We start from the raw sequence: 12,975 nt of genomic DNA on the forward strand, positions 1-12,975 counted from the left end.
TTTGGTATTGGTTCCCACAAGTAAGGATGACGCCGTGGACCGGACACACCTATGTTGGAGAAAACAGAATTTATGTTTACCTGATAAATTACTTTCTCCAACGGTGTGTCCGGTCCACGGCCCGCCCTGGTTTTTTAATCAGGTCTGATATTTTATTTTCTTTAACTACAGTCACCACGGTATCATATGATTTCTCCTATGCAAATATTCCTCCTTTACGTCGGTCGAATGACTGGGGAAGGCGGAGCCTAGGAGGGATCATGTGACCAGCTTTGCTGGGCTCTTTGCCATTTCCTGTTGGGGAAGGGAATATCCCACAAGTAAGGATGACGCCGTGGACCGGACACACCGTTGGAGAAAGTAATTTATCAGGTAAACATAAATTCTGTTTTTTTATTAGAGTTGTGGATTTAATTTCTCAGTGAAAAAAATATGTTTTGAAATACCTCCCTTTATGTTATTACTCAATCACTCCATGGCTTGGGTATTAATGGATCGTGGACTCTCACAACTTGTATGAAAGAAAACCTAATTTATGCTTACCTGATAAATTAATTTCTTTCATGGTGTTGAGAGTCCATGAGACCCCACCCTATGTTTGTTAGATTTAGTTTCTTTTTTTGAGCACATCTTTTTTCCATGCTCTTTTTGTGTCTCTTATTCCTTTTTCTCACATCACTATGCTTGGCTATGCATTAGACTGAGGTAGGTGTGAGGTGGGAGGGGTTTTATAGAGCTCTTGGGGTTTGGGGCTCTTTGCTTCCTCCTAGTAGTAAGGAAGAGTAATTCCCAGGACTAATGGATTGTGAACTCTCGCCACCAAGAAATAAATACATTTTTAGGTAAGCATAAATTATGTTTTTAAAAAAGTTACCAATTTACTTCTCTTCTCAAATTTACTTTGTTCTTATGTTATTCTTTGTTGAAGAGGCATCAAGATAGGTAGGGTGCATATGCCTGAAATACTACATGCCAGGAAATAGTGCTACTATCTAATTCTCTTGCTAATGTAAATTATTGTTGAAAAACTGTAGCCAGACACATGCACACTCAAGGATAACAAAGAATAATAACAAAGGACAACAAAGAATAATAGACGTAAAATGGAAAGTTGTTTAAAATTGTATGTTCTATATGAATTATGAAAAAATGTTGAGTTTTGTGTCACTTTAAATACATTACAATGTATTAGTAATGGCCATTTGGGGGGCAAATTGGGTATTTTGAATAATATTTCCATTTAAAACTATCAATTTGCCTTATTTCAGATTGTTGTGCTTGCTAAAGTAATTGTGGATGAAGACCATGTTACTTTGTCAGCCAGAGGTATTACAATATTAACAGAACTCCTGAAATCATCTACAAATCCAGATACTCTTGTGTTAGTTGGTAAGAAAAATGGAGAAAACTTGCTATTTTTTCATTTCATACGTTTGTGACACTATACTATCTTGCTTTCAATCACTAGAATCTTCGTTTGAAATGCATTGTGAAACCCCAAGGTCATCACTAATGTAATCTGCTCAGTGGATGAAAGCAAAATAGACAACTACTATGGTTTAGACCATCCGTATTAAATATTATGTTTGCATTGTATAAAAGAAATGATAGACATCTAAAGTGGTAGAGTGATGATAAATATCTCTAAATAAACTATATAACTATATGTACTCGTGTTCAAGGCTCCATCTTCAAATACAAAACTGCAAACACACAATGCGACTCAGTAAATCCATGCTGCTTTTTCTAAAGAAAACAGAAAAACAATTTGAAGCGTGTTCCTTTTGCATTTGCCAAATGTGCTTTTGGCTAGATACACTAATCCTTGGTTAGGTCAGCCAGGGCTTAATTGTAGGCAACTTCCCTTAAAGCGAATTTGCGTGGGATATGTTAATCACTATCCTCTTTCTTTCATGTGTCATTATTTAGTCAGAGTGGTACAGGATTTTAGTAGCAGTAAGTGCATTTCAGTTCTTCTCACCACATGTCTACGTATTAATTAGATTTGCAATTACAAACAGAAAAATCAACCAGGGTAGTGGGGAGGTTAAAAAATCCTGCCCAGTTATCTTGCAAATACAGAGGGCTCACACCTGACTTAACTACTCCTATGTACAGGGGTGAATTTGTAGTAAATTCATGAAGTGCCACAAGTACAAATATAACTGCAGAAAACTGTGTGTAACTCAAAACATAGTACTGTAGCTTTAAATGTAACAGCAACATTTTTGTATTTGCAAAATAAATGCAACACTGTGCATTTCAAATACTGTTCCTTAAAATCATTATTTCATTCCTTTTAGTTTATGCTAAAATGCCTTTTTTGGTGAACTTGATAATGAATATGTATTCAAACACGCTAGTTATTATTAAAGAAACATCATACTCAAAAGGCTTCTCAGTTCTATCAAAAACAGAATGCTTCAAAATGTGTTACAGCATTTGTTATTTATTTATTTTTTTAGAGATGTTCCTGTACTTAATAGTCAACTTTTTCTGTTTAAGTTGTTGCGATCAGCCGAATAAGACCCAGTTACACACAGTAATGCACTTCTTGTTAGTGTCACATAAAATTTACAACAGCTTTCTCTTAAAGGGATATGAAACCCCAATTTTTCCTATTATCAATTTATCTTTGTTCTTTTGGTATCTTTATTTGAAAAAGCTGGAATGTAAAGCTTAGGAGCCGGCCCATTTTTGGTTCAGCACCCTGGTAGCGCTTGCTGATTGGTGGCTACATTTAACCACCAATAAGCAAGAACTACCCGGGTGCTGTACCAAAAATGAGCTGGTTCTTAAGCCTACATTCCTGCTTTTCCAACAAAGATGCCAAGAGAACGAAGTCGGTTTCATAATTGGAGTAAATTAGAAAGTTGTTTTAAATTGCATGCTCTATCTGAATCACAAAAGGAAACATTTAGGTTTTATATCTCTTTAACCTTTTTTTTCATACACAAAAAGATATTTTTAATATGTTTAACTGATGCTTTTTCTTTTACATGATACTAAAACATTAAAGAAATAGTGTAATGTAAAATAATTTTCTCTTTAATGTGTTTCCAAGTAATTGTTATATCAGCTGTAAATAATTTATGGGAAATTGTTCATTTAGGTGTATTTTTGTAGATTAAATAGTCGCTAATGTTTATTGAAACCACAACCCAACAAAGGGCTAGATTACCAGTGGAGCACTATTTTGCGCTCCTGATAACACTTTTTGAACGCGTCGGGTTGCACTTGTATTACAAGTTAAAAGTAAAAAGTTTGTGAGCAAGCAAAACCCGACATGAGCTAACCAAATATCACAACCCCTTTAACGTATTCTCCCCATAGAAGTCAATGGTGAGCGCAAACTGAAAAAAAAAACACCTATACTTGCACGCTAACCCGACAGGAGTTATTAATAGTTCACATTCCAATGTTCTTCACATACATAACAATGCACTTTTTATTGTAAATACATATTTATATATATTATTATTATTATTATACTTTATTTATGAAGCGCCAACATGTTTCGCAGCGCTGTCCATGGGTACAATTAATTTAAATAAAACAATGATATAAAACTTGTAAGAGACAGGACAAACTTTACAAACACATACTTGAGGAATTGAGTGCCCTAACTATATCTGTTTCTATAGATATATAGGTACAGATTTGTATTTTACATTAACATATATAACAGATATAAATAGAAATATATATTTAATAATAAAAAGTACATTATTTTCTATGTGAAGAACATAGGAATGTAAAATATGCGTACTGTGCATTGCGGTTTGCAATTTAGAACTAATGCGGTCGGTTAGCACACATGAATTGCTGTCTTCAATGCGCGTCATTGAAATATTAAATATAAAATATTTAAAAATATTAAAAACATATATTTAAAATTATTAAACATATTGTAAAATATTCTAAATAATCCATAGAAAATATATATTTTACAGTATGTATAATACTGCGTAAATCGTGATTGTGCACGAGTGAACGCGTTTACTTTCAACTCGTAATATGCATGTTATTTCCGTTGCGTCCAAGAAGATGAAAAAAATTATATCTCTTGCACTACAGTAAGCGAGCCACTGGTAATCTAGCCCAAAATGGGTACAGGGAGAGCAGACCACATAGCGCATATATATATATATATATATATATATATATATATATATATATATATATATACACATACATACAGTATATACATACACACAAAATCCTTCTTATACACTTATACTTAGAGAACAATCGAAAACTGAATTTTTAGTACTTCTATGTCCAATGCCTCACTGGGTGTGTGTTTCCCTAAACCTTCTTGTTTACATACCATTTCTATAACTATTACTTAAAGGGACAGTCTAGTCAAAATTAAAATTCCATGATTCAGATAGGGCATGCAATTATAAACAACTTTCCAATTTACTTTTATCATCAAATTTGCTTTGTTCCCTTGGTGGTATTTTTGAAAAGCTAAACCTAGGTAGTCTCAAACTGATTTCTAATCCATTGAAAACCGCCTCCTAGCTCAGAGCATTTTGAAAGTTTTTCACAGTTAGACAGTACTAGTTCATGTGTGTCATATAGATAACATTGTGCTCACTCCTATGGAGTTATTTAGGAGTCTGCACTAATTGGCTAAACTGAATGTCTGTCAAAAGAACTGAGATAAGGGGGCAGCCTGCAGAGGCTTAGATACAAGGTAATCACAGAGGTATAATGTATATAAATATAAATGTGTTGGTTATGCAAAGCTGGGGAATGGGTTAGAAAGGGATTATCTATCTTTTTAAACAATAACAATTCTGGTGTAGACTGTCCCTTTAAGTATTGACATTTTCAATATAGGTGGGGATACAACAGGCAAAAGCGGCAGTTCAAGTGACAAAATAATGGTAAAGGAACTATTTGTAAATAATGTAATTACATTCCAGCAGTTAAAATGGATCATTGGGAACATATTTAAAGGGACATTAAACACTTTGAGATGGTAATATAAAATGATAAAGTGTATATAATAAAACAGCTCTGCAATATACTTTCATTATTTATTTTGTCTTCTTTGCCTGTAATTTCATTCTGAAATTGTGAGCTTTTCAGTTCCTGTTAAAAATGGAAGTGCAGAACACTGTTAAATCCAGCACAACCATTGGCTGCACACTCTAATGACCTATGTATAACTGTCCCTAATTGGCCACAGCAGAGAAGGCAACACAAGTTACAACATGGCAGCTCCCAGTGTTTTATAGACACTAAAACTTTACACTTATTTTGTCACTTTTTAAACAACTAATAAAACTTTAAACAATACATCTACATGTTAGTCATGGACTAATCTTTTCTTTGAATGCATCATTCTATCTAGCATGTATTTAGTGTTTAATGTTCCTTTAAGGAGAGAGAAAAAAATGCAAGTACACTGTCACTTTAACCCCTTAAGCCAAATGGACGTAGTTACTACATACAACACTTTGGTGCATGCTTCGGTCTCTGCTGTCAGCTTAGACAGTAGAGCCTGCAGATGGGAGCAGAAGACATCTGTCTTCATATAGTGAAGGAGCACTGATGAAGAGGGAAGAGAGCTATTTCTGAGGGACCAGGGAGGGTGAGGAGGGAGCCCTCCACTACAGAAAAGAAAAAACTGCATACTGGCAAACTGACTGCCAGTACCTAAGATGGGGGAAGATAATGGTGACCAGTGGGAGGGAAAAGAGCTGTTTGGGAGGGATAAGGAAGGTGGAAGGTGCCAGGTGGGAGGTTATTCACTGCACTACAATACATTATACTTTTAACAGCTAACTTATTAACCCCTTCACTGCCAGGAATTTCAGAGGTTTGGTGCGCTGCTGCAGTTAGTGACCTTCTAATTATCAAAAAGTGATGGCAACATTTTTTTGAGCAAAGGGTGTCCTAGAAAAACTTTTACAACCATTTGTCTTATGACGGCAGTAGTTGTGTGTAAATAATTTTAGTTTGAAACCCAAAGTTTGTGAAAAAGTTAACTATTTTTTTTTATATGATGGCACTTGGCTATCAAAAGGTGGCATGAAATATATAAAAATGGGCCTAGATCAATACCTTGGGTTGTCTAGTTTAAAAATATATATACGTAGTTTGGTGGTCAGTTTTGAGAATTTGGGCAATTCTACTATACCAAATGAGTTCCCTTATTACATAATTTTAGGCATAGGTGCAGATTAAGACCTTAAAATAACCAAAAATAATAAGACATATATACGTTTGATTAGCTGACTCAGAGGATACAAAGTAATAAATTCTGAGAAATTTTTTTTAGTTAGAAAACTACAAGTTTTTGTGGATTAAATCATTAAAACATTTTTCATAAGGTGCGAAAGTCTACGAGCCATTACTCGTGGTGGGGATTCAACTCCTGACCACTAGGAAAAGATTCCCAAAGTTCTAAGAGAACTTAATCCCTCCCACCTTTCTGGTATTTCAGTCTTTTTCAGTCAGTTTTTTTTTTTTTGCCTAAATAGGGGGAATGAGAAGAATTGAGGTGTTCCAGATTCTTCATTGAGAGAAGTCCTCAGACCAATTTGAGGCCCATTTTCCCCTCAGAGAGCTGCTACTGAGAAAGGGAAGATTGGAGTATCAGGCAGTGACAGAATCACTCCCGGTGAAAGAGTGGGTCACAAACCTGCCACAGGTGTCGTGGGGACTGGTCCCTTAGCCTCCTCCTGTTGGGTCATCAATATACTCCTTACTTAGATCCTCTGCTGTAACATAGACAGCACTGGATGGGCTTTCTACCGGAAGCAGTTTTTTCTGCAGCCACTATGCACAGTAGATTGGGTCTAAGGTAAGTGTAGCCATCTCTTGCAATCACATAGCCCACAGGCTATTAGGTACACCAAATTTGAGGTACATCATAGCCAGAGGACATACACATGTAAAAGGCTAATTCCACCTTTATTACATTGACTTATTATACTTAGTCTAGTAATTATGGAAACTTTATTATGTGGTAATAGCTGCTATTTATGTTAATCTAATTGACCTGGGACTTTCATTTCAATGCAACCTTATACCCTGTTATATACACAGTAAAAAGGAAATTAACTGTATGTGAGGGGGAGCCTCTTCGTGTATTTTATGTTTTTTTGTGCACTGAAAGCACACCTGTTCCACGGCGTTGATTCTGGTAAGATTGTTTCATTATATATTTATATATGTGATAACGCAAGAAGACAGGGTCACAGTGTAACTCCTTTTATCTGTATAGAATCTAGGGTAGTACCCTCAGAAACGAGTTATGGAACAGGGGGGATTTTAATATACATAATAATGTTTATTGTATTTTTGCTGCACTTGTGTGAGATGAGGCTAAGTCAGTGTGGAACAGTTAGAGAGAGATCGAGGTGGGCTTTTTTGGCGCATCTCTCTCTCTCAAGGGCAGGGGCGGTCCTACATGGCACTCCATGTGACCGGGTGTGGCCTCAGTAACTGCCTCTTTCTCGACCTGTGTTCGGAGGAGATGAAAGCTGTTTCTTGTAGTCCGGGTCATAGGAGGTGGTGAGTGCCCCGGCCATTGGGATATAAAGGTGCCATTTAATCAATTAATCAAGTCCGTAATAAAGGCGCAAGCTATGGAGGACTGTGATATGTTGGAGGATACTCCTTCTCTATCTAAACCTATTAACTGTGTATACTGTGAGGAGGTTCCGGTGGAACCGCAGTTACATCTCTGTTCCACATGTTATGACAATATTACTACTTCAAAAAAGAATAAAGTATTTAGTACGACTGAGCCGTCCACCTCTGAGGGTTCTCTGCTCCGTGAGGTACGTTCCCTACAAGCATCTCCGATTACACAAGCAGTTCCCCAGGGCACTACTAATCCTTTGGCCTCCAGACTTTGCCGATCAGTTGCAGACGGTGGTTTCTGCAGCCATAAATGCAATGCCTCGTCCTACTAAGCGCTAGTGGAAGGTATGGCACTACTATCCGTCTCAGGGGTCTTCGACTGGATATTTCCGACAGATTATACGCTGAGGAGGACGACTCCGACTTATCGGAGGATGTTGCTTCTTGGTCAGAATCGGCTTCTTCTAGGCCTCCGTCCGCGGAGGAACCAGATTTCAAATTTAAGATGGAGCATTTACGTTTTCTGTTGAAGGAAGTGCTTGCTACACTGGAGGTTCCGGAACCGAATCTCCCGGAGAAACTTTCGATCCCTAAACTGGATAGGGTTTACGAGGACAGGGTAGTTCCCCAGGCCTTCCCAGTCCCTATCAAAATGGTGAACATTATTATAAATGAATAAGAGAAACTAGGTTCGCCGTTCCTAAGTTGGATGGTGCCATCTCCACGCTCGCTAAGAGAATGATGATTCCACTTGAGGATAGCTCCTCTTTTAAGGAACCCATGGATAAAAATATGTAGTCCATGTTGCTTAAGATGTTCCAACTGGGGTTTGTTTTCCAACCGGCGGCGGCTGTCGCTGCAGTGGACGGTGCGGCTACCTACTGGTGTGACGCATTGGTCGAGGTAGAGACTCCCCTCGATGAGATTTTGGATCAAATCAAAGCCCTAAGGGTAGCGCAGTCGTTCATTTGTGATGTTAATATGCAGATTATTGCCTGAATGCTAAGACATCAGGGCTTTCTGTTTTGGCTCGCAGGGCTCTGTGGCTAAAACCATGGTCTGCGGACATGACGTCTAAGTCTTGCTTGCTTTCCCTACCTTTGAAGCAGAAGGTTTTGTTTGGCCCGGGCCTGGATTCTATTATATCTACAGTCACGGATGGCAAGGGTGCATTCTTACCTCAGGATAAGAAGGCCAAGCCTAAGGGATCTACTTTTCGTCCCTTTTGTGCGGACAAGTCTCAACGCCAGGAGCCTTCCGCAAAATCTGAGCAATCCAAGGGATCTTGGAAGCCAGCAAACTCTTGGAACAAGTCCAAGCAGAATAAGAAGCCCGCTGAGTCATGAAGGGGCGGCCCCGACCCGTCCTTGCACCAGGTAGGGGGCAGACTCCCTCTCTTTTTGCAGAGGCCTGGAGGGGAGACGTTACAGACCCTTGGGTCCTGGAGGTCGTCGCCCAGGGGTACAGGATAGGTTTCAAATCGTATCCGTCCAGGGGCAGGTTCCTCCTGTCAAACATCTCTTCCAGACCATAAAAGAGAGACACCTTCCTGGGGTGTGTGAGGGATCAGGGTAATCGTCCCAGTCCCTCAGGCAGAAAGAGGTCTGGGGTATTATTCAAACCTTTTCGTGGTCCCAAAAAAGTAGGGCACGTTTCGTCCAATTCTGGACCTAAAGGCCCTAAACAAGTTTTTGTCAGTTCCATCATTCAAGATGGAGACGATCAGGTCAATTTTGCCCCTGGTTCAAAAGGGGCAATTCATGACGACTATATACCTGAAGGATGCTTACCTTCATGTTCCAATCCACAAGGATCACTTCAAATTTCTAAGGTTTCGCGTTCCTGGAACAGCACTTCCAGTTTGTGGCCCTTCCGTTTGGTCTGTCGACTGCCCCAAGAGTCTTTACAAAGGTTCTAGGAGCTGTTCTCGCAGTAGCGAGAGCCAGAGAGATTGCAGTGGCACCGTATCTGGACAATTTCCTGGTCCAGGCTCCTTCCTACAGTCTGGCGGAGGATCACTCGAAAGCTCTTCTTCTCCTTCAGTCCCACGGGTGGAAGATAAATGAAGGAAAGAGTTCATTGGTCCCCAGCAAGAGGGTGGAGTTCCTGGGTACGATAATAGACTCTTCAGCAATCAAGATATTTTTGACAGACCAGAGACGTTGCAAGCTTGCGTCCAACTGTCTAGCCCTGCAGACATCCTCCAGGACATCTGTGGCTAGGTGTATGGAGGTAATCAGGCTCATGGTATCCAGCATAGATGTCATTCCATTCACCAGGTTCCATCTCAGACCTCTTCAGCTGTGCATGTTGAGACAATGGAACAGCGATCATTCAGATTTGTCCTAACAGATATCTCTGGACAGACTGGTGAGGGAGTCCCTGTTTTAGTGAATCCGACCGGGACAGTTGTCTCAGGGGACATCCTTACTGAGACCTTCCTGGGAGATTGTAACAACGGATGCGAGTCTATCAGGATGGGGAGCTGTTTGGGTGCCAGAAAGGCACAAGGCTTATGGACTTGAGAGGAATTGAGTCTATCTATAAATATTTTGGAACTTTGAGCGATATTCAATGCTCTAAAGGCTTGGCCCCCTCTGGGGTCGTCCCAATTCATCAGATTCCAATCGGACAACATTACCTTGTGGTTTACATAAACCACCGGGGGGGGGGGGGACGAGAAGCTCCCTAGCAATGAGGGAAGTATCTCAGATTCTTTTTGAGATGGGCAAAGACTCACAATTGTTCGCTCTCAGTGATCCACATTCCGGGTGTGAACAACTGGGAAGCAGATTTTCTGAGCAGACAGACGTTTCATCCAGGGGAATGGTCTCTCCACCCGAGATGTTTGCGGAGATCTGCAGCAGATGGGGGATGCCGGAAATAGATTTCATGGCTTCCAGACTCAATTGCAAGCCACCCAGATACGGGTCGCGATCCAGGGATCCCCAGACGGAACTGATAGACACCTTGGTGGTACCCTGGGATTTCAAAATAATCTACATATTTCTACCGTTGCCTCTTCTACCTCGAGTAGTGGCATCAAGCAGGAGCAAGCTTCTGCTATTCTGATTGCTCCGTCGTGGCCGCGGAGGACCTGGTTTCGGATCTAGTGGCGATTTCATCATATCCGCCATGGAAGTTACCTTGTCGCAAGGATCTACTACTTCAAGGTCCTTTTCAACATCAAAATCTCGATTCTCTGACTGTGTGGAGATTGAACGCCTAGTCTTAACCAAAAGAGGATTTTCGGTGAGAGTGATTGACACTCTCGTCCAGGCCAGGAAGTCGGTCACTAGACGCATCTACTACAAGGTGTGGAGGACCTACTTGTCCTGGTGTGAGGAACGAGGATACCCATGGCACAAGGTCAAGGTATCCAGGATTTTGGCATTTCTCCAGGATGGTCTGGATAAGGGTCTTGCCGCCAGTTCCCTAAGGGGACAGATCTCGGCTTTATCTGTACTGTTGCATAGGAAGCTTGCGGAGCTTCCTGACATGTCAGTCCTTTGTTCAGGCTCTGGTTAGGATCAGACCGGTCTTCAGGAATCCGGCTCCTCCTTGGAGCTTAAACTTGTTTCTTAAGGTTTTGCATAGGGCTCCGTTTGAGCCTATGCATGCCCTTGACATTAAGATTCTCTCATGGAAGGTCCTGTTGTTATTGGCTATTGCATCGGCACGCAGAGTATCTGAGTTGGCGGCCTTACAATTTAAGCCTCCCTACTTAGTTTTTCATGCTGACAAAGCCGTTCTGCGCACTAGTTTGAGATTCTTTCCCAAGGTAGTGTCGAGTCGTAACATTAATCAGAAAATAACAGAAATGTGAAAAAAGGGTGATTAAACAAAAAAGTTCATACAATAATGGAATAATATATCCGATCCTAGAGGAATTTCCTGGGACTTTGATCTTCAAATAGTCCTCAAATAAAATGAGAAAAAGCACATAATAGTGTAACTCTGTAAACCAACTGGAAGTACTGATGGAAAAAGGACAATTGATTACTCACATTTGGTAGAGCTAATACAAGCTCTGTATGATGCACACACCTAATTTATACTGGTAGGCAAACAGTATCTCACACTGGAATGATATAAAAGAATATTTATTAAAATCTTAAAAATGTCACAAATGCAAAGTGAACACCATAGCTAAGGGGGATCTGAGAGACAATATGAGGATTATCCCAGTCCAAAGTCAACCACACAGCTGGATGGATACAGATGGAGGGCAGAAGCTTAACCGCTTACCAACTGCAATCCTATACCGGCAAGGTATCACTCCGCCGTTGGCGTCACTAGCACATTTTGAAAAGAGTTCCCTCCGTAATCCCCTAGGGGTAATTCATTCTTAATTTTTTATTAATCAGGAAATAGTAGTTCCTTCCTTGTGTCCTAACCCTTCCTCTTTGAAGGAGAGGTTACTTCATATTCTGGATGTGGTTCGGGCCTTGAAGTTTTATCTTCAAGCCACGAAGAAGTTCAGACAGACATCATCTTTATTCGTTGTGTACTCTGGAAGGCGCAGGGGGCAAAGGGCCTCTGCAACTTCTCTATCTTTTTGGTTGAGGAGTATGATCCGTCTGGCTTATGAGACAGTGGGACATAAGCCTCCTCAGAGGATTACGGCTCATTCGGCTAGAGCTGTGGCCTCTTCTTGGGCCTTTAAGAATGAGGCTTCTATGGAGCAGATTTGTAAGGCGGCCACCTGGTCATCCTTAAATACTTTTGCAAAATTTTACAAATTTGACGTTTTTTCTTCGGTGGAAGCAGCTTTTGGGAGAAAGGTTCTGCAAGCTGTGGTGCCCTCAGTATAGAGTCTGCCTACTTTACCCTCCCGTTTTTTTCATTCAGTGTCCTCTAGAGCTTGGGTTTTTGTTCCCACAAGCGATGAATGAAGCAGTGGACTCTCCTCCCCTTTAGATGGAAAACATAAATTATGCTTACCTGATCATTTAGTTTCCATCGTGGGGAGGAGAGTCCACTGCACCTGCCTTTTCTCCGGTGGATGGGCCTAAATTTATTTTTGATCTTCTGGCACTATTTATACCCTGATATTTCTCCTACTGTTCCTTGTTCCCTTGGCAGAATGACTGGGGGATGAGGGGAGTGGGGGAGGTATTTAAACTTTTGGCTGGGGTGTCTTTGCCTTCTCCTGGTGGCCAGGTTTTTATTTCTTATTATTAAGTGATGAATGAAGCAGTGGACTCTCCTCCCCACGATGGAAATTAAATTATCAGATAAGCATAATTTATGTTTTATTTTATTTGCCTTTTTGTGTATTCTTTCATGGGCATACTGAAATTTGTCCCCACTGCCGTACATTATCCTTTAGAGGGTATATTCACTGAAAACAATTTTATGTATCTAACA

At 40.2% G+C, this 12,975-nt stretch overlaps 1 protein-coding gene across 1 annotated transcript in view; it reads left to right on the top strand.

The window, feature by feature from the left end:
* ANKAR (ankyrin and armadillo repeat containing) overlaps positions 1-12,975 on the top strand; it is a 510,409-nt gene that overhangs the window by 376,449 nt on the left and 120,985 nt on the right. The window contains exon 18 of the mRNA XM_053698605.1: positions 1,269-1,389. Within this exon, the coding sequence (XP_053554580.1) occupies positions 1,269-1,389 (121 nt within the window). The remainder of the gene's footprint in view (positions 1-1,268; positions 1,390-12,975) is intronic.

Source organism: Bombina bombina, chromosome 1 (assembly GCF_027579735.1).
Source record: "Bombina bombina isolate aBomBom1 chromosome 1, aBomBom1.pri, whole genome shotgun sequence".
In the NCBI taxonomy this organism is placed as follows: Eukaryota; Metazoa; Chordata; class Amphibia; order Anura; family Bombinatoridae; genus Bombina; species Bombina bombina.